At 41.3% G+C, this 21,740-nt stretch overlaps 1 protein-coding gene across 1 annotated transcript in view; it reads left to right on the top strand.

Annotated features, from left to right (window-relative positions):
- LOC135183770 (connector enhancer of kinase suppressor of ras 2-like) overlaps nucleotides 1–21,740 on the top strand; it is a 212,135-nt gene that overhangs the window by 145,538 nt on the left and 44,857 nt on the right. The window contains exons 9-13 of the mRNA XM_064158971.1: nucleotides 3,566–3,712; nucleotides 11,351–11,484; nucleotides 12,014–12,219; nucleotides 15,462–15,547; nucleotides 16,949–17,203. Of these exons, the coding sequence (XP_064015041.1) occupies nucleotides 3,566–3,712; nucleotides 11,351–11,484; nucleotides 12,014–12,219; nucleotides 15,462–15,547; nucleotides 16,949–17,203 (828 nt within the window). The remainder of the gene's footprint in view (nucleotides 1–3,565; nucleotides 3,713–11,350; nucleotides 11,485–12,013; nucleotides 12,220–15,461; nucleotides 15,548–16,948; nucleotides 17,204–21,740) is intronic.

The raw sequence follows: 21,740 nt of genomic DNA, 5'->3' as shown, positions 1-21,740 counted from the left end.
AGAGTGAGTTTGTTTGCTTGGCTGTGGCCTGTTCATAATGATAAACATTTTCTGCTTTCCTGTGGCCAGTGCATTTTCAGCAAGTTTTCAACAGAACAGCAACATCAAGAATAGAACAGAACACAAAAAAGCTATTAAAAACCTTTTTAGAATTACACCACCTTGCAGTACTGCCCAAAACAATATTCACCCTTGGGATCCTGGCTTTGTCCCACTGTGGAGACAGGCTAGAGCCTTACAGGTTATATCTTAACTTCTCCCCAGCCCTTGCAAAAGGATTTTAAGTGAAATCTCTTCAAGACTGACTTTATTGTTTTCCTCCTTCTTCTAAGAGGAAGTCATTATACACTAAATAAAGCTGGTGAAGGGCCTGGAACACAAACCCTATGAGGAGAGGCTGAGGGAGCTGGGGTTGTTTAGCCTGGAGAAGAGGAGGCTCAGGGGTGACCTCATTGCCGTCTACAACTACTTGAAGGGAGGATGTAGCCAGGTGGGGATTGGCCTCTTCTCCCAGGCAACCAGCAATAGAACCCCAGTTGTGCCAGGGTAGGTCTAGGCTGGATGTTAGGAGGAAGTTCTTTCCAGAGAGAGAGATTGGCATTGGAATGGGCTGCCCAGGGAGGTGGTGGAGGCACCGTCCCTTGAGGTGTTCAAGAAGAGACTGGATAAGGCACTCAGTGCCATGGTCTAGTTGACTGGCTAGGGCTGGGTGCTAGGTTGGACTGGATAATTTTGGAGGTCTCTTCCAACCTGGTTGATTCTATGATTCTAAACATGATTTAATATAGTGACATCTGCAGACTGCTGTGGTCCTGAGCACCTCAGTTCTCTTTTTTCTCTTGTTGTTCAATAGCAGTGGGAATGCTCACTTTGGTCAGGAGAGCAAGCATGATTAAAGCATTGCAGCAAACTCCAACAGGTCGGACATAGCGAAAAAGCACAGCGAATATAACAGCCCTTAATGCTTGCATATACTTGTCCAGCACTGCTCTTGCATTCCCTCGGCTTTTCACTCTTAAACCTTCACTTCAAGGCTTCAGTGAGGCTGTGTCTCTACCAAAACAGCATTCTAATTCCTGCTCAGTAGTTCTGCCTTAAATGAGAGCTTAAGACTTGTGGTAGTTATAACATTTATGACAGGTTTTTACGATGGTCATTTATTACTACTGTAAAAATCTGCCACATCTGGAACAGAAAATGGAGGGGAGAGTTTAATACAGGCATTTTATTGGTGCTGGGGGCTTAGCTTTTCTGTGAAAGAAGGTGACTTCTGCAGCAAATATTCCATGCAGGGTTGGATCCATAATGCTTTGCTCTCAGAGCTGTGGGTAAGGAATAACCAGCAGTGTTCAAACTGAACCCTCACTCACTCAATGGCTTTTTAGATGCAATATCTGAAAGGGAAAGTAGAGAGTCTATCCTGCACCTATTCACTTTCCCTGAGTGGCAAATCTAGAAACCATGTGCAAACAGGAGAATGTGCAAATAAGGCTAGGAAAATCCTCCAGTCTTCCCTGTGAACACTTACAAATCCCTTGCTGTGTGCCAGAGCTGAATGTGAACCAGTAACACATCTGTCGCTTGCAAGTTGTTACTCTTTCTAGTAACTCCTTTCTAGGTAGCCTTGTCCTTGTAATTTGAATTACCTCAGCAAGATCTGTGGTATACATCTTGAAAATAACAAGATGAGACTAAGCAGAGTTTAGCCCTTGGGACCCAGGGCTAAGGTTAGTTGTTAGTGACTGAGTCTGCTTTAGTCATCCTATTTTCCTGACATCGGTGGAAGAGAGAGAGGTTTCCAAATCTGTGCTGTAAGCCTGGTTATCCAGATCAAGCCACCAGGATACTGACTGGAAAAAGGGAAAAGAAAAAGAAGAAGAAGAAAAGGTTTTCAGAAGGGAGTGGTGACAAACCCCATAAGCACTGAAATATAGCTGTGTCTGCCAGCGCTGATTTGGATGTTACTCAGGATACAGGTTTTGAAGCTGCAATATTGAAGAAACTCCTTCAAGAATAATGTTGCTCAGGAAATAGGGCAAGGCAGCTTTAATGATAATTCACTGTGAAGTGGTAACTGGTAGGGATTTCTTTTATTCATGGTGAACAAGTTGATACATCAGCTGCATATAGGAAGGGCAAAAGGACTCCTAAATGGAGCCAAATCTATTCCCTTACTTAAACTATCACAATCACACTGATTTCAGTGCTGTAACCTGGAAGAAAGATAGGCTGAGGTTTAGAAAGATGTGATTGTTTTTGATCAGTTTCACTTTTAGCTCTGAATTTACATATCTGACTGGTTTAATACCCTTTTTTCCCCCCCTATTCTTTTGCCTTGTGTGCTTATGGAAATCTACACTGAAAATCAGCAACATGAATTCTTACACATTCTTAAATGCATTTGAAACTATTTGTACCATAAACATCTTTATATGCTGTCACTTATGCTATTATTCAGTTTTAGAACCATTTCAAGCTGTCAGGATAATAGGACAGTGTAAACATTCTTTTTTGTTGTTGTTCTTAAATCCTGTAAAAATACATCTTCTGTTTTCATGTATAAACAGTTAATGGTAAAATCATATTTAGATAATCAAGAATGGAATCATAGAATCAAGCAGATTGGAAGAGACCTCTAAGATCATCCAGCCCTCTCCAATCAACTAGACCATGGCACTAAGTGCCTCATCCAGGCTTTAAGTAGCTTTTTGTGAGAGTCACAACATTCTTTTAACACTAGTGATGTCCTGCTTTATGGTTATGTTTACTATTTATAGTGCCTTGAATTACTCATCCGTGTCCAGGATATGTAAGGATAAATAAAGTAAATGATCGTTTACCTTCAGTTAGGATCTTAAAGGTGCTACATACATGTTGCTACCTGAAGGAAGGCTGTAGCCAGGTGGGGTTGGTCTCTTTGCCCAGGCAACCAGCAACAGAACAAGGGGAAACAGACTCGAGTTGTACCAGGGAAGGTCTAGGCTGGATGTTAGGAGGAAGTTGTTGGCAGAGAGAGTGATTGGCATTGGAATGGGCTGCCCAGGGAGGTGGTGGAGTAGCCATCCCTGGAGGTGTTCAAGCAAAGCATGCATGAGGCACTTAGTGCCTTGGTCTAGTTGATTGTCTAGGGCTGGGTGCTAGGTTGGAGTGGATGATCTTGGAGGTCTTTTCCAACCTGGTTGATTCTAGGATTCTACACATGTTGTTACAGCAGTCTGTCTTCCTCCACAGCAGTGACTGCTTCAGCTCAGGATCCAGACTCAAATAATTTCATGATGTCTAGTCCTCATTATTTGATTTAAAATGTACAGTGAGCTCATAAATTATTAGAAGAGAGACAGTGTTCACTGCCTTGTTTTGCTGAGAGACATAGCTAAGGAAAAAAAATCCAGCTTCAGCAGCACTGTTTCAGTCCAACAGAAGTAATCAGCCACAGTTTATAAGAACTGCTTATGTTTGCAAAGAGTAGGCTGTAAAAGAGCTTTTCAGTTAATAGAAGACTTCCTGCACATTTCAAGTTAAAGGGAAAGCTTTCAAAATTCAATTATGGTTTTTTTCACCTTAGGTTGGCTGGCAGTTAAAGAACCTGGTAAATGCATTGCGGGAGGACCCAAATGGAGTGATTTTAACCTTGAAGAAACGTCCTCAGAACACCCTGGTTTCTGCTCCCGCCCTTCTGAAGAACGTCAGGTGGAAGCCTCTTGCGCTTCAGGTAAGCAGGAGGCTGCAGTACTGGTGCAAAGTCTTTGTTCTTTGCAAGAGAACACATGAGAGTTTTTTTCCTTCCTTTGAAATAGGGTGCTGAGATAAGTATGTGTGGCAGGACTGTATGTGAAAAATGAGATCGGTTTCCTTCATTCTGTGGTGAATCATAAAATCAGCCAGGTTGGAAGAGACCTCCAAGATCATCCAGTCCAACCTAGCACCCAGCCCTAGCCAGTCAACTAGACCATGGCACCGAGTGCCTCATCCAGTCTTTTCCTGAAGACCTCCAGGGATGGTGACTCCACCACCTCCCTGCGCAGCCCATTCCAATGCCAATCACTCTCTCTGGGAAGAACTTCCTCCTAACATCCAGCCTAGACTTCCTCCGGCACAACTTGAGACTGTGTCTCCTTGTTCTATTGGTGGTTGCCTGGGAGAAGAAGCCAGACCCCACCTGGCTACAGCCTCCCTTCAGGTAGTTGTAGACAGCAATGAGGTCACCCCTGAGCCTCCTCTTCTGCAGGCTACACAACCCCAGCTCCCTCAGCCTCTCCTCATAGGGTCTGTGTTCCAGGCCTTTCACCAGCTTTGTCACCCTTCTCTGGACACTTTCCAGCACCTCAACATGTTTCATGAATTGAGAGTGAAGTTGGGAGCCACAGGAATTCATGGAAGGAAAGAACATGTTCAGATAGTGTTAGTGAAGAACAAGGCAGGCTCGGTAATGTTGCTTCCCTGTTTCCATTTTTTCCCAGGCTGCCTAAACTGCTTGCTTGTAATCAAGCGTGACAAACCTTTTAGATTTCAGGAAAAGTTTGCTTCTGATCCACACCTCTTGGCAAATCTGAGGTTTTGGGAGCAAAGCTAGTAGACCTGCTGATGTTTTCTGCACATCTCTTTCTTGAAAACCTGTCCATGCAAAAAAAAAGACCCCCACAGCTGGGTCTTCCTACAGCATTCTACAGATGTAGGGGGAAACTACAAAACAAACTCTTCAAGTCTATCCAGGCAAATTTCCTTCCTGACTGGCACTTCTTGAGTCTTTCATTCCTCTAGGTGCCTAAATCCCACATATCTGCTTCACCTTGCTGCTTCCCCATGACCCAGAATGCAAGAGCTCCCAAGGATCCAAGGGTGTTATCCTCGCTAGGAGATGTTTCTCCTGTGTATAGGATTGTGAGGGATTTATTTAAAAACATAAATTGCTTGGGAAAATGAAATTAGCATTGCCTGGGATACTTCTTAACAGCAGACTTTGTAACAAGATGCTGAAAACTCATTTTAGGTCTTCTTTATCCTTCATGCCACAGAGGCAAGCTCAAGAACCTGGATACATTTCAGATGAAGGGTTTGGGTTTTGGCTGTTTCCTACAGTTCTCACCTGGACCCAGTATAATTTATTATTGCCATTAATGACTTGGAACTGGCATGTTAAATTTCAAGATGACACTAAAGCTTGTGTTTCCTGAACAGCTGACATAACAGCTTGATGCTGCTGGGAAGCAGTGACCTCACTTCCCTCTCCCTATTCCTGGCTACAGAATGTCCTCGCCTTTGACTTTGGCACCTTTCAGATGCTCCAGATCAGTTTGATTTGTTGAATTGACAGGAAGGCTTCATGTTTTCTTTATTTATTTTACCACTAGTGGAATACATTGGAGTTTACAGAACAGGAGCTGATGACAGGCTTTCAGAAATGAGCAGGATACATTCAGTGTAGAGAGAAGGTGTATGGATGTGTTCTACTGCACGGTGTGTTCAAGGGCGGGGTAGAGCCCTGCACCCGGGGAGGAGTAACTCCCTGCACCAGTACAGGTTAGGGGCTGACTTGCTGAAAAACAGCTCCACGGAGAAGAATATGGATACATATATAGATATATCACAAGCAGAGCAATTTCTCCATCATTAGTGCTGGTAAAGAAAGGAGAAACTTAAAGAATAAAAAACAAAGAAGTTGATAATTAGGGAAGGAATGAAAGAAGCAGGATTTAAGAACACGAAGTCCAGAGGCCAGAAACAACATTCCTTAGGTGCACAGCAGGATTTTTTTTTAATACATGTTGTCATATTTTCTATTACTGCTTAAGGCACTTTTGGATATTAATATTTTTCCACAATGATCACATTTAAAAATACACTCCCCAGTTACTTATGAATTGTTAATGAGACAGAACACGTGAACCATCATAAAGTGTATTTCTTGCACTGACTGTGGTATTCCTTTGCTGTATATAGTTTCCCTTGATGCTTAATTAACAACAGCAGAATGTTAACACATGCCCAAGCTCTCTGCTACAGTTCTCTGTCAGCCAGACAACATGTCACTCAATGCATTTGCTCCTTTTGTCTCCTTGGCATGACGTGATATTAGAAGACTGTTTTCATTTCTTAAGCTCTGTGATTATCTTCCCACGCAATATGAAATTATTCTTTCATCTGCAGTGGCAAACAGTGCTCTGTGTTTTGTAAAAGTGAGCACACAGCAACTTCACTTGAATAAAATACAACACTGACTTCTTTTCCTTTTTCTGTTTGAAGAAATGTTCTAATTGCAATCTCCACCCTGCTTCTTGATGCAGGACATTAAACCTTTGATAATCTAGCTGGAGAGACAGAACCTGTCAGGCAATGGGAGCAGGAGAGTTTACCTATGTCAACAGAGACAACTTCATAATAATTCTTAGGTATTAGAAAACTCATGTTCTGCTCTGCAGCTTTACAAGTATCTTCAGAATAATTCTGGCTAAGTAGCTCATTTCAGATTCTGAGAAGCATGTGAGTTTGGAGAGGTGTTGCTTCATACTAAAGAGAAATTGTCTGGCATTAGGAAAGCAGGTGCCTGTAGAGCAAAGAAAGGAAAAGAACAAGTTGGTGTTTAGCACTTCTTGTATCCCACTCCATTTAGGTCACGTTCATAGCTCAGGTCCTGTACCTTCATAGAATCTCTCAGATGAACTCTGAAATTGTGCTGTTCATTTACTTCACTTTCTCAGTGATAAATATCTTGGAGAAGGAAAGACTTAGAGTCATAGAACCAACCAGGTTGAAGTGACCTCCAAGATCATCCAGTCCAACCTATCACACAGCCCTGTCCAGTCAACTAAACCATGGCACTAAGTGCCTCATCCAGTCTTTGCTTGAACACCTCTAGGCATGGCAACTCCACCACCTTCCTGGGCAACCCATTCCAATGCCAAATCACTCTCTCTGTGATTACTTCTTCCTAATATCCAGCTTATACCTCCCCCAGTACAACTTGTGACTGTGTCCTCTCATTCTATTGCTGGCTGCCTGGGAGAAGACACTTGTAACACCTCACAGAGAAATTTCCCCTGAACTCTGTAGTATTTATGTGTATTTCATTGTGTTCTCTTACTCTGAGGACAAAAATCATTGTTTATGCATGAGGAAAGGTATGCATTTTAAGTTTCAAAAGAGCAAAAATCCACAAGCCTTGCAAACACTGTGCACATACCTGCTGCTTTACAGCACAGCTCCACCAATTTAACAGTATGGGAGAAGCACTCAGCGATGTTGAGCATTCCATTTCTTCTCGTTAGTAGTATTTGTGTTGCTGAAAAGTTTTCTGAATAACAGCTTGTCCAATTAGGCATCTCTATCACTGGCACGACTGACCCTCCTCTGACAAAAATGTCAGGCTGTGGGCATTTAGAGGGCAATACGGAGTTGCAAAGCTCCTTTTTCCCTTGTAGAAGTGACACCTCTGAGTGTTCTGTGCATTCAGCCATCAGGGGAATTCTGGGGACCGAGTTTATTCACTTGAGGCAGAAAGCAAGGGGCTCAGTAGCTCGTCCCTAACCTTCAGACTCTCTCAGAAGGTAAGGGATGTCCATATTCAAGCCTCTCATTGCTGTACCACTGAGCTTTAGCAGCTTACTGCACCTTGTCTGCTGTTTTTTGAGGGACACACTGGGGTCCTGTTGGATGTTTTGAACGACACTTTTCCAGAGACACAACATTGAATTATCCCCAGTACTTGCAACACTCAGAATCCCAGCAATGTATTTTGTTGCTGAGACATTTTGTGCCTTTCTGTTTGGCAAACAATTGTTTATTGCTGCTGAGTGTTGAATTTCCCATTTGGCTTTCATTTTTATCCTGACATTTCAGCATTGCTTAAGCACTTTACTGGTAATTAGCTATCTGACCAATAATGATAATAACACAGGCAGATAGCTAAAGTGTAATTTTTTTTGGTAGTCCTCTGTAACTAAATGTGTTTTCCTTGGCATGTTTTTCACCTGTGCCTGTATTTGCACACTTTTTCTACACCCACATAGGGTAATCACTCTGAGTAATCTTATGAGGAGTAAGACTTAAAGACTGGCCCATGTATGTTTATTGATAGTCCTGATTGGTCTGATATTTACTGGTTTGATTAAAATCTACCTTTTTTCTAATTCTTGGTACCCTCCTGAGCTAATACATTAAATGCTCTTATTAAATTAGTGGTTTAATAAGATTTTATATATAATAAGAGCCCTGTGCTATTTTGCAGGTACCTGAACCCCCTGAATTCCATGTCTTGTATCACAGCCATCTCTGGAGCTCAGAGTGAGGGTACACAACTTTGCTACCTTCATTCTCAGGTCCAGAGGGTAGAGGAATTATTATTTGCTGGAGCTTTCTGAGTGATGACAGAAAGGAGAAAATGGGTGCTCTTTTTCCTTCATTGAAGTCTCCCAGGCCAGATGAGTTAAGGTTTCTTGTGAGCAAGTAGCAGAATCCCCCATTGTTGTTTATTTGAATCATCCAGTTTATTTGGATTGGGTTCATCCTTTTGGAGAGGCTTACAACCAGACACTGCTCCAGAAACATAATGGCTGGCAAATTCTTGGAAAGCACTGAAGAGGGCCACTTGTCGGAGAGATAATGGAGACAATAAGTAAAGCTGAGAGGGAAAAGGCAGGGGACAGCTTCTCTGGGAACAATCGTGAAGCAGTGCGTTTTCTTAAGGACTTAAAACCCTTGTCTAGGAAAAAGGAACTTCAAAAGCACATATTTCTGTAAGCTCACTGAAGGAGCTCTTGCAGTGTTGCCAGTGAAAAAGGCAAAGAAGAGCTGGTGTTTTGTGGGGTGGGGGGGAGAAGTCTTTCACCATAGTTTTTCACATATATTTATTGTGATGGTGGAGAGATGAATGAATTGCAGTAAGGTTAGACAAATAATATGCAAATGCTTCTCTTCAGCAAAGGGAAATGCAAGAGCCAGGGACTTGGAAGTCAGTCACTTAATATGCACAAACAGTTTGTGAATGCTTGGAAGATAACAGATGAGTAAAAACAACATGCATTTATTATGAGGAAATCATTAAACAGATTTAGTGCTCTTATGCGAGCAGTCAACTCTCCAGGTAGATAGGAGAGAAGCTGTATATTTCCCTCTGATATTAGTGCCTTTTCTCCTGACAGCCTCATAAGTATGGCATCAAGAATTATGGACTAGGTGAAACCAAGATTGAATGGGTGGAAAATTACCTCACCTAACAAAGAGTCGTTAATGGTTCCCCATCAAACATAGGCCCTATCAGCTGGGTTTCAATAAACAGGGGCTGGCTACCTCTTGTTTTGTCCCACAGAACCAGGAGAGCCTGCAGATGCACTGGAGTCTCAGCTGGTAATTAAAAAGGTGGATATTCTAGTTTGGAGGACTAGGGTAAAAAAGGTCTAAAGATGTAATTAAATAAGAGAGTGGCAAGTGTCAAGTATCTTACCTGGAAATAAAATGCAGATTTAAAGGATGCAGCAGTTGAATACTGTGGCTGTAATTCCAAATAAGGAGGAAACCATGAGGAGTGTTTGGACTAAGTGACCTTTAGAGGTGCTTTCCAACCCAAACCATTCTACCACTCTGTGAAACCACAGCAAAGAAAAAACTGAATGTCATGTTGAAAGGAGCTGAAAGAGATACAAATAGGAACATAAATCACCAAGGTAAATAGTTTGGTTTGCTTTATCCAGTGTAATTGTGATCTCAGCTGGGTACTGAGTGCACCTTCCATACACTAGGTAAGCTTAGTCTAATCACAAGTACAGAATGCACTACAGTTCATCAGTGCTTTGCAAAACAAACCCTGTAACCATTCCCCCTTGTCCTATTGCTGGACACCTTTATGAAAAATCCCTCTGCAGCCTTCCTGAAGACTGCCCTCAGGTATTGGAAGGCAGCTCTTTGGTCCCCTAATGTATACTGATAATACAAATGAAACATACAAATACAAATGCTCATCAAGAGCAGTGTCAAGGGCATTCTGCCCCTTTGCTCTCCTCAGACCCTACTGGAGTACTGTGTGCAGTTCTGGAGCCCCCAGCACAAGGAGTACATGGAACTGTTGGAGCCAGTCCAGAGGAGGCCACCAAGATGCTCAGAGGGCTGCAGCAACTCTGCTACGAGGACAGGCTACAAGAGTTGGGGTTCTTCAGCCTAGAGAAGAGAAGGCTTCAAGGAGACCTTACAGTAGCCTTTCAGTATCTGAAGAGGGCCTACAGGAAGGCTGGGGAGGGACTATTGATGAGGTCTTGCAATGACAGGACAAGGGGTAGTGGGTTTAAACTGGCAGAGGAGAGATTCAGACTGGATGTAAGGAAAGGGCTTTTTACAGCAAGGGTGGGGAGACACTGGCATAGGTTGCGCAGGGAAGTTGTGGCTTCTCCCTCCCTGGAGGTGTTCAAGGCCAGGTTGGATGAGGCCTTGAGCGACCTGTTCTAGTGGGAGGTGTCCCTGCCTATGGCAGGGGGATGGAACTGGACGATTTTGAGGTCACTTTTAACCTAAACTATTCTATAATTCTATGAAACCTAAACCATTTAGTCTGAGTCAAAGAGACTTCACAGTAAGTGCAGAAGTGTGCTGTAATGTTGCCCCCTGTGCAGAGTGCTATTCTGATGGCAAAGCACCCTTTCTTGGTATTTAGGATGGCTTTTACTTGTTGAGTCACACAAAAATCATGTCAGTGTTTTTCTGCAGAAGACAGAATGCCTTGCATTTAGGAAAAGGTTATAATTAGTCTTCATAGGTTACAGACCTCTGTACTTCATTAATGCTCCTCATTTATTGCTTTAAATTGTATTGCTGCTCATCACCGAACCTATACTTGTGTCACCAGGGTAGAATCATAGAATGCATCAAGTTGGAAGAGACCCTTGAAAGCCATCATCATGGCTACAGTTTCAGTTAACAAAATGGATGACCACAGATTGTGTTCTCTTTAGAATATCTAAACAGCATCTCAAGAAATGTTCTACTGAATACCAACATCACAGTTAGAAACACTTTCATTCAGTGCAAGTATTGCAGAGTTCTGTAATTCATTTTTGTCTTAAAACATTTAATAGTGTATGTCCTTCCTCCCCAGCTAATTGATTTTCTGTGTTGGTCTAAAGTCATCTTTTGATTCCAAGCCTCAGATTTTCCCTTGAGATAGTTTTTCAATTAATTTCCTTGGTCTTTTAGTGGTTTCTTTGCTAACAGTCAAACAGTGTTTCAGTAGACATCTTTTGGAAAGAACCTTCAGTAATTAGGGGGGGAGGCCAAGAATCCCAAAACTATGCACCTTGACTTCACTGTTCATTGTAGCACAGAAGCCATCAACTCATCCTCCACATGTTTTCTCTTTGTTTTACAGCCTGTCATTCCAACCAGTCCAACCAGCAGCTCTACAACGCCAACAAGTACAATGGGCATATCCTCCAAAGTGGAGAACTCTGCACTCCAGGATGTTTTCATTCTGTCTCCAATGTCAGGTCTTTATGGCCCCAGGTATTTGCATCCCAATGAATCTGAAGTCTTGAAAAAAATGCATTTTTGCACTTCCATTTATTAATTGATAGAAGCAAGAACCAACAAGCAACACAATAAAAATAGGCATCTAGTCAAATTAAGAACTGGGAAGTCCTTAAGTAACATATCATTATGTGGAGACAAATAACTTTCACTTGGCTAGAAGCAAGTGGAGAAAAACCTCATTTTAATCCCAAAGTGAGAAAGCATTTAAGGAATTCTTTACTCATTTAGTTCTGTCTGCTTTCAGGTGACCACTTGTACCTTATTCTAAAGCATACATTTCTGTAGGGATAAGCCTTGCCAATTCCTTATGCTCGCTTTCAGACAGTAGAAAATTCCTGGATCTGTTTATCTTCCAGCTAAAACAGAACCTAATGATGACTTCATTCATTTACACTTGTGGAACTGAATCAGTGTTATGAAGTTAAAGGAGACACAGCTGTGCACTTCAGCTCTATTATGAAATGCTTCATCTCTCCATAATCTTTTGGTTTACTGTTTTTAGGGATGAAATTGGAATAATGTCTTGTGATGACATCAGCAAATTTGGAAAGTCTGGGATGAAAGGCTCTGAGTCTCCAAGCTATTTTCTGGAGCATGAAAGTGGGAAATACTACACTCTAATTGAAGGTGAAGGCCACTCTGTGGGCTCTGAGTATGAGAGAAGCAGAGCTGCAGGAGTGCGGAGAAGAGAGAAAACACCTACTCATGGTAGGTTTGGCTTCTGTACCATTGCCTCGTGGAGCAGCGTTACAAATTGTGCTATTAACTCTGCATCACCCTCAAATATCTTAGAATCATGAGAAAAGCTTGGGCTGGAAGTGACCTTAAAGATCATCTAGTTCTAACTCTCTTGCCATGTACAGGGACACCTCCTGCTAGACCAACTTGCTTGAACGCTCCATTCACATCAAGGCTTTGATCACATCCAGGCTTGGAGCCTCCCCAACTTCTCTAGGCAGCCCATTCCAGTGTCTCACCACTCTCATGGTGAGGGGAAGAATTTCTTTCTAACATCTAACATAGATCTAGTTTCTTCCAGTCTGAAGCCATTAGCACTTGTCCTGCCTGTACATGCCTTTTGTCCTGTAGGCCCCCTTCAAATGTCTGGCATTCTTCATTAAACCATGACCAGATGGCTGTGAAAACCAGTCAGAAGTTTATGTGAAGGAATAATTAATGTAATCAAGTTTGGTTTTTTTTCCCTTTCTCTAATTTTGCTTAAAATAGTTTGTATGTAGGAAAGGGAAAATCTCTCTGGCACAGAGTAGTGAAGACAAATATGCCTGTGAAGAGCATAAAAACATGTTGCTGGTCAATGGAGATAATATCAAAGGCAGTTATAGTGGAAGATCCAATAACAGCTGAAATAAAACACAGCTAGGGTGAAAAAGAGAAAGATTTTTAAACACTTCAGGCACTGATTGGTCTGCTATAGAACTACTCACTCTGGTGCAGCATTTGACCCCACTGACGTTATTAAATGTAGGTTCTCAAGCTTCTTTCAGTTGTTAGAGATGGTATGGGTTTCTCTTGCCTGCTCTCAGAATGAGATGAATGTTAGAAGGGAGGGCAACTGACACTGAATAAACTGTGGTGGATGATTTGTACATGTCTTTTCCTCTGTCAGTAAATGTATGCTGAGATTTTCTGGCTAGGTATGAGATCCACAGCATAGTTTATACAACATACCTCAGTTAAGGTTTCAAATGCAACACCTTTCGGGTAAGATCAGCTAATGAGTGACAGTTGAGTCATTTCACCTGCTGTTTTGAAAGCTGAGAGGGTAGAATTCAAGTCTCAAAAGATGACAGCTGCAAGGTTACATCAAATTGTGTCAAGCTGCAGTGATAGTTCAGTGAAGCTAGACTTTCCAAACAAAGGGCATCCATCTTTCCAAGCGTTGCTCTCTTTTGTCCTTATAATAGTTTGAAGCAATCTTATCTGTATCAGTTAAACACAGCTTTTGTCCTGGTGTTCTATTTTGTAACCTGCAAGTGGGTTTATGGTAGAAGGTGGCAAAATATCAAGGATAAAATGGGCAGACTCTTGTATACATACACAGGCCCTTTTCAGAGCAGAGACATTTAATAGAGCTTTGTGTCACACAGGGTATTTTAGCCATTTATACAGCCATCTCCTTGATGCTTGGCAGAGCTGTAGCACTGAAGAGTAGGATTCCACTCTAAGACTTAGCAATATTTAGTTTTTATCTCCCTGATAAGTGACATTATTTTATAATAAAATTAGAATTAATGATAAATCCTAACTGATTAAAATTGGAGCCAGATGGATATGTTTGGCTTGCTTTCATAAATTCATGCTGCAGGATGACTTAAAATGTTGGGCTCTGTGCCTGACCCCAGTTGATAGGCAAGGTTTTTCCTGTGTTTGTGTTGGGCAGTTCTCTAAGTTTGAAAATTTAGAAGGAATTTGGGTATTTTGTAAGTCTCAGGAATATGCCTTTACTTCAAAAACAATTGATAAGCCAGATTAAAATAATCAGTCAATTAACAGGCCTCCAAATCCAATTTTTATTCTATTGTAGTAGAACCCTTTGTACTTTTTGTCTCAGATGTATCTTTGAACCATCCAAGTGACAGTAAATCTTCTGTTAGAAAGACAGGATTTATGGTAGGCTCCCTTCAAATACTGGAAGGTCTCTCTAGAGTCTTCTGTTCTCTAGGCTGTTCTTCCAAGGCCAAATTTGAACTTAAGAGTAGAGTTGATTAATATCTTTGTAGTTAAAGGTACTTTCCCTGCTAGGCAGAGAGAGAAGCTATAGATATTTTCCTCACAATTAGTTATAGACTGACTTTCCAGAAAGTCTTGTTAGCCAGAAGCAAACTTGGTTATATTCTTCTTTCTTCTTAAATTCTCCTAACATTTAGTAGCTAAAAAGCTGTGTTTTGGAAGAATGATAAATAGATAAGTAAACAAAAAAATAACAACACCTTCCCCTCCCCCCCCAAAAAAAATCCTACAAATAATCCACAGAAAAGACTTTGTTCACTTTAGTCAAGCTGGGGAAATTGCTAATGAAAAAGTTCACTTGTAAATCTATAATTCTCCTAGAAACAAAACAGTGGCAAGCACTGTGAAAAATATTTGCTCCAGCAAAAGAAGCATGCTATATTCAGTCAGCTGGCACAGAGAAAAAGGAATCTCTGGCTTTATGGGTCAGACAGAACTTAACCCCTAATCTAGAGGGTGTTTTTTCTGCATTTTGTGATAACAATGCACACTGACAAGGCCAAAGTGCTAATGCTTTATAGTCGGGTATGCAGTGTTCCTCATTTAGTGCCCTGCTATCAGTGTTCTACTGATACTGTAGCAGGGAATGACTAATGCACATTAATATGTGCAGCCAAAGTGCCATGAAATCATATTAATTAAAACCTTCATGTCTGAGTCTTCGTTGTTGTTGCTGTTGTTAACCAAACTGCACTCCACATTTTCTTTCCAAGGCATTAGAAAGTAACATTCCTTGAAATGAGAACTCCTCATTACTCACCATGAGATCTCCCAGGTCAGATGGGTTTTACCATTTCACTGGGAGGTATCTAATGGTGCATCTGTAGTAATTGTCTTTCTAGTTTTATTAAAGCATATTAGTTCATTGGAAAACTGCTTCTTTCCTTATTCCAAAGCACCTATTTGTTGAGCAAGCAGAAAAGAGTTTAAGAATAAGTGTATAATCTGCCTCACATTTACAAGAGATGTCATCCAAGCCTGTGGTACTTTCCTTCAGAGCAGTGAAATGCAGAAGAGAATCTGTGATATATAATGTTGAACCCATCCTGAATGCAACAGCTTTGATAAGGTATAGGTGCTGATAAGAAGGATTCCCATGAAGAGTCATGTCATGCCTATAGTGTACAGACTTTGCCTATTCTATGGGCTTCTATTTTTAGTCTTCAAAATTGTATTGGTTTATCTTTAATTATTTCCAGGAGATTTGAGGCCTGTTTCTATGCCTACAGAGTACAGCTGGATAGGGGAGTCAAAAGAACAAAACATGTACAAGAGGGGAAGCAGAGGTGAGTATTTTTTTTTCTCTGCTGTTCTCTGAGGGTTTTGTTTTCTTTGATACTTAAGCAGCATGAAGACATCATCACAGGAACCTTTTCTTGAGTGCCACAGAGAATATGAAAGAGCCCATCCAGTATTTGAGTTTTTGTGTTTCTGAAAATTAAGTTTACCTTCATGGGAGGCATTTATCTAACTGTAGTGTAAAGAAAGATCAAGATCAAGGGGGAAAAGCCTTGCAAGATTCAGATATTAGTTAATAGGAAACAGTTCTTAATCTTCACAGCTTTAGAAAACATTAAGTGATGTTTTAGATGTAAGGTAAAGTCCTTTGAGACACATTTTGATTGTGAATGAATATTTGATCCCAGAAACATGAATTGCACTCTTGATGTCCAGACCAGCAATCTGAATCATACACATCTGTATTCATGCCAGTGGGAAGCAGGAACTTTACAAGTGTGGTGATAGCAAAGTTCCTCTTTCCCTTTTATCCTCTGCTAAAAACAATTCTATCATTCAGTGGAGTGTTCTTCAAATATGCAAGTATTGGCATGCCAGTTGTTAGAGATGCTTCGATAAATACCATAGTTCAGAGTCTTTTAGGCACAATGTGGGTAGCTGAGAGCTCAACCTGACTGTTTATAGTGTGACAACATTGAATGATGCTCCTGAAAATTAATAGAGGGTTTTAAACTACCTTTTCAGTAATCTTCCACTCAAGGCACAAGCCTTTAGTGATTTATTCCAAATTGTTTGACTTATCTGTAGTTTGTAGCCCATCATTGAGGACAGACTCCTTCTCTTAGACCTGTTGCCTGGCCCCTTCCCATTTTGCAATCGTGCCCAAGTGTACTGTACAGCTCCTTAAGACCATTATCCCAGTTTGTCAGGTTCCTTGAAATCCAGTGCCAGTCTCTGGAATGCTCACAGAGGTGGTCCTTGCTGGGTACAATTTGCAAGTATTTGATGTGTATGCTCTCTCTCACCTCAAAGGGCAGCAGGTGTCAGTAAATGTGGTGCTAAATTCCCTTGCAATCCCTCTCACAATTCACTTGACATTCACATGGCTCTGGCTGCTTTAATGGTACCAAGTGATGACTTTTGACATTTGACTCAAACATTCTGCCTGTACTTCTGTTTTCTTTGTTATACGAGCCATATGATGTGGACTGGCTTCATACTATCTGTCACACAAAGATCTGAGTATGCATCTTCTTTGTGCCTGGCTTTTGTGCCAGCTGCTTAGTTTGCTCTTGATGGGAACCTTGGTACAAATAAGGTTGATTTCAGTGGAAAGAGCCTTGAATGAAATGAGAGCTACACCGAGATGATAACACAGGTTGTCAAATGGCTCTGTGGTGACTTCCTCTTACTAATGTTTCTTTTTTGTTTTCTTTCCCCTCCAACTGACTCTGAGAATTCACTCCTGCGGTACCTGAGTGATGACAAGATCTTGGTTATCCAAGAGGAGCCTCTGACACAGAAAGACAACAAACGGGACACAGGTCGTAGGTCAAGAAAAAAGGGCAAACCCATGACCAGTTCAAACTACCCAATGAGCTCATCTGTGCTGACATCTACTATCAACGTTAGGCTGGAGCCTGGGCAGCAAGATGTCTTGAATTTCTCACTAGCAGAAAACAACACTGTTCCACTTTATCATGTAAGTCCATAACAAAACAATCTTACTGCATAGACTACATGGAAAAACACTAAAATATTTTCCTTTGGGCACTGGTACAGGTATAAAAACCTATTCTTCTACTTTATGTTTTGATATTCTGGTTTGTAGCCCAAGAAAGTTGCTTCATGTCAGTACCACAAGAACTTTCACGTAAAAACACTTTAGACAGGAAGGAAAAATGCAAGACATGTGCAGTAATTACAGAGGAGGACATACGTAAAATGATTCTTCATGGGCTGACAGAGTGATATCAATTCTAGTATCACCATAAATTTTCTGAACATTAGAGACAGACCTAGCAACAGCCATCCCTCAGGAGGCAGTCACAGGAATCAGAACATCTCAGGCATTTAGTCAACTGCCTTATGAATATACAAGAGGAACTGATTCAACAGTATACAAGAGTTGCTGATGCAGATTTTGTGCTTCTTGCCAGCACAGAATCATTCCTATTAACAACATCTTCCCACTCTGAATACTGAAAGAGCTACAAAAAGTGAAGCAAAAAAACAGTTTGGTATATCTCTGATACTGCATCCAGTTCTGGTGTCCTCATCATAAGGACACAGAGCTGTCAGAGTGAGTTCAGAGGAGGCCACAATGATCCAAGGGCTGTAACATCTCTGCTATGAGGACAGACTGAGGAAGCTGGGGGATGTTCACCCTGGAGAAGAGAAGGTTTCAGAGGGGCCTTAGAGCTGCCTTCCAATACCTGAAGGGATCCTGCAGGAAGGCTGGAGAAGGACTTCTCATAAGGGTGTCTAACAATGGGACAAGAGGGAATGGTTTGAAGCTGAGGGGGAGTAGGTTTAGACTGGATCTTGAGAAGTTCTTCAGTATGAGTGTGACAAGACTTCAAAACAGGCTGTCCAGAGAGGTTGTGGATGCCTCCTCCCTGGGCATGTTCAAGGCCAGGCTCAATGAGAGGTATCTCTGCCCATGTCAGGGATGTTGGAGTAGATGATCTCTAAGGTCCCTTCCAGCCCAAGCTGTTGTATGATCCATCCTGAAAAACAGCTAGCCAGAATGAAGATTTAGATATCAGAGAATATTTAGTGGCATTTTGATCTCAAAAAAAAAAACCCAAGAGAAAAAAAAATAACAGATAGTGGTAGTCCTAGACAGGCATTGGAATTCAAGTTCAACATCTGATTTCCTTAACAGCTAAAGGTTTTATCAAGACTATCATAAGCATTTCAATGTATTTACTTAGCTAATGGGATTTTATTCTGTTGAGAATTAACTCTACAGCAACACTAAGGTTAGTCAGAAGCTACTTCAAAGATTACCATAAGACAGATGTTACTATTTTTTAATTTTGAATAGATATTTTTTTTTCCTGGGGTCAGTTTACCTTTTCCTTACTCTTCTAGTCTGCTTTTTCTCAGCTCTCTGCAGGCAGTTAACATCTGATGACAACACTGGTTTGGTTTTTTTGTTTGTTTCTTTTTATGGAAGTCAAAAATGCAGAACTATTCTAATCAAATTTCTATGATTCCTCTATACTTAATACGTGCCCAGAACAACTTTTGAATATAGATCAAAATTGCAGACTTGATAAATACTCTGGGAAATGGCAATGGTAATGTTAAATAGGACCTTAATCATCTCTAGTCAAGGGAAGGTGATAGTGTCTCGTAAGCAAACAATATGGCATGATGGAAGATTGAGCCTCACTTAGCCATTGCTTAATTTTCTAACATACTTGTACAAATACATACTAGAGCCACAAGCACTTCCTTAACAGTACTTTAAATCACCAGACACAGATGTAGGAAGTCTTACAAAATTGGTAATTGCATGGATTCACCACTAGATGAATGCTGTGGAAGGAGTGTTGATTTGGAACCCAAAATTAAACAATTAGACTGATTTCAGAAGTTGCTGTGAGGATGCAGAGTTAGTATATAAAATGGATATTTAGGTAATGCAATATTGGCAGTATGCCCAGGATATAAAATGATGCATAAAGCTATGTGGCAGTAAAATACTGCTGTCAAGAAACACTGCCCCTTGCAGGCTGTATTTGTAACTCAGATGTAATTGGTGTGCAATTCTGCCATGTGTGTCACAGAATCTGAGGAAGAGTCAATTATAATTAACAGGCTTGTTGCAGTTAATATTAATCGAAGGAGTATTTCTCAGAACATGACTTCCTAAGTTTGTTAATGCTTCACCTCTGAAGTGACCAGATTAAGCCTAATGTAAATACTACTAAATTACTGCTGTGTTCAGTTTTGGGCTCCCCAGTCTAAGAGGGACAGGGATCTGCTGGAGAGGGTCCAGCAGAGGGCTAGAGGATGATGAGGTGGCTGGAGGGAATGCCTTATGAGGATAGGCTGAAGGACCTGGGACTTTTTAGTCTGAAGAAGAGAAAACTGAGAGGGGGTTAATAAATGTTTACAAACACCTGAGGGCTGGGGGTCAGGAGTTGGGGACAGGCTCTGCTCACTGCTCCCTGGGACAGGACAAGGAGCAATGGATGGAAGCTGCAGCACAGGAGGTTCCAGCTCAACACAAGGGGGACTTCTTGACTGTAAGGGTCCCAGAGCACTGGCACAGGCTGCTCAGAGAGGTTGTGGAGTCTCCTTCCCTAGAGCCTTTCAAGGCCTGTCTGGATGCATTCCTCTGTGATCTGTGCCAGATTATATGGTCTTGCTCTGGCAAGGGGGTTGGACTCGATGATGTTCTTGGGTCCCTTCCAACCTCTAATATCCTGTGAAAAATGTATTCATTAGATACAAATACACCTCTGGAATAGACTCTCTGCTTACAAGAATAGAGCTAACACCTGACTATGTCCCTGTTTTGTATTACCAAAGAGTATCTTATCAAGTAGGCCTCCTGCACAGCAGACCAGATGTACAGCAGCAATTTTTCATTTTCCCCTATTAAGCAAAACAGAGAAGTCTTGAGTGGGAAATATTGTCCCTCTTGAAATGGGTATTCATCTTCTAAAATACCTCCAGTGAAATGCACTTCTGCTGCTGCTCTGCTACATTTTGCTGGAAAAGAGTACTGGAGTTCCTGACCCATTAGAAAATCCACATGCTGCTCACTTTGTGGCTTTACTGCCTCAACCCTGCACTACTCTCATATAACCACAGGAGAGTTTAGGTTGGAAAAGACCTGGTCTCTGAGGTCATTGAGTCCAACCATTGACCACCATGGCCATTAAACCACAGCCTGAAGTGCCATGTCCACACATTCCTTGAACATCTCTGGAGACACTGACTCTGCCACCTCCTTGGGTAACCTGTTCCAATGCCTGGAATGTAGTTTAATGGCTACTACATTGAGTTCTCAGATACAATCCTGATCTTTCATCTGATTTTCCTTGGCAGTAAATGTTCTGGGCCTTTAATCTATGAAGCAATTGGGCATTTTGTTTTGTCATATTGTGTAAACTGGCTTAGAAACTATTGGCTCTCAGTATGTAGAAGAGATTGTTTTTAACAGACTTTAGGATAGTTTCTCCACAGTAAAACAGAATTAATGGCTGCTCTAGGGTAGGCATTGAGTGTGTTCTGCAGTAGTCACTTCTTATTTTAAAGATGATCTGCAGTATTATGGTAGTCTAGGGTTGGTCGTTCACAGCCTTTGCTGAACCTGCTGCCTATTTTCTTCCTGCTGATCACAGGAAGTTGGTAATTGATGCCTCTAGCACAGAGTGATGTAAATGCCAGTTAACTGTTCTTGGAGCTGCAAAAAGACAGCTTGACAAATGACATAAAGTTCAGTGGGACATGCTGAGCACTAAACTGTGAGCAGAAACAATGCAGATCCATTTTTCCTCTGGTGCATGCATGCTGGGATGGGCCAGATGTTCCGGACACTCTTTTTTTCGGACGATTAGGCAGTGAGTGCTACTATGGTAAGTATAATCACTATGATAGTCTGGGAGAAGCATGTGTATTCCACTCCATATGACTGAAGGAGGAGTGCTTATTGCCAGTTCTGCACAGAAAGTGCTCATATTGTATTTTTTCATTCCTGGTTTTGCAGGAAGAAACAAAACTGTGCTGTCAGGGGTGAGAATTACTTCCTTCAGAGTTTTATTTCCTTTCAGCATGGCTGAATAAATTCTCTCTTTGCTTTTTATTTAAGCATATGCAATATGGAAAGCCCTGTTTTCTTAACTTGCAGCTAAGTTGAGGATGATTGTGTGGAATCTAGCTGCTCAGGGAAGCTAATCTATGTCTTTCTGGCTTCTGTAGCTTCAGACTGATTCTGTCCAGTTGCATTAATTTTAAGGTAGGGTTATTTTGCATTTATCTTGTAACATAACTGTACACATGAAGGCTCAAGCTGGCAAGCACCTAGCTAGTGCATTGTAAGATGGATTCTTCATCAAATGAATTTATGCTTTGGTTTTATTGTTTCTCCAAGCTGCATGTGTAGTCTAGAGATAAATTTAACAGGCATTCAGATTGATGAGAGTTAATATTCCTTAATAAATATTAGCTACAACTGATATTAGTGCTGCCATAATTGCAATATTGATCACCCAGAAAAA

Source organism: Pogoniulus pusillus, chromosome 19 (genome assembly GCF_015220805.1).
Source record: "Pogoniulus pusillus isolate bPogPus1 chromosome 19, bPogPus1.pri, whole genome shotgun sequence".
Lineage (NCBI taxonomy): Eukaryota > Metazoa > Chordata > Aves > Piciformes > Lybiidae > Pogoniulus > Pogoniulus pusillus.
The sequence above is the reverse complement of the archived record's forward strand: the minus strand, read 5'-3'. Positions and strand labels throughout refer to the sequence as shown.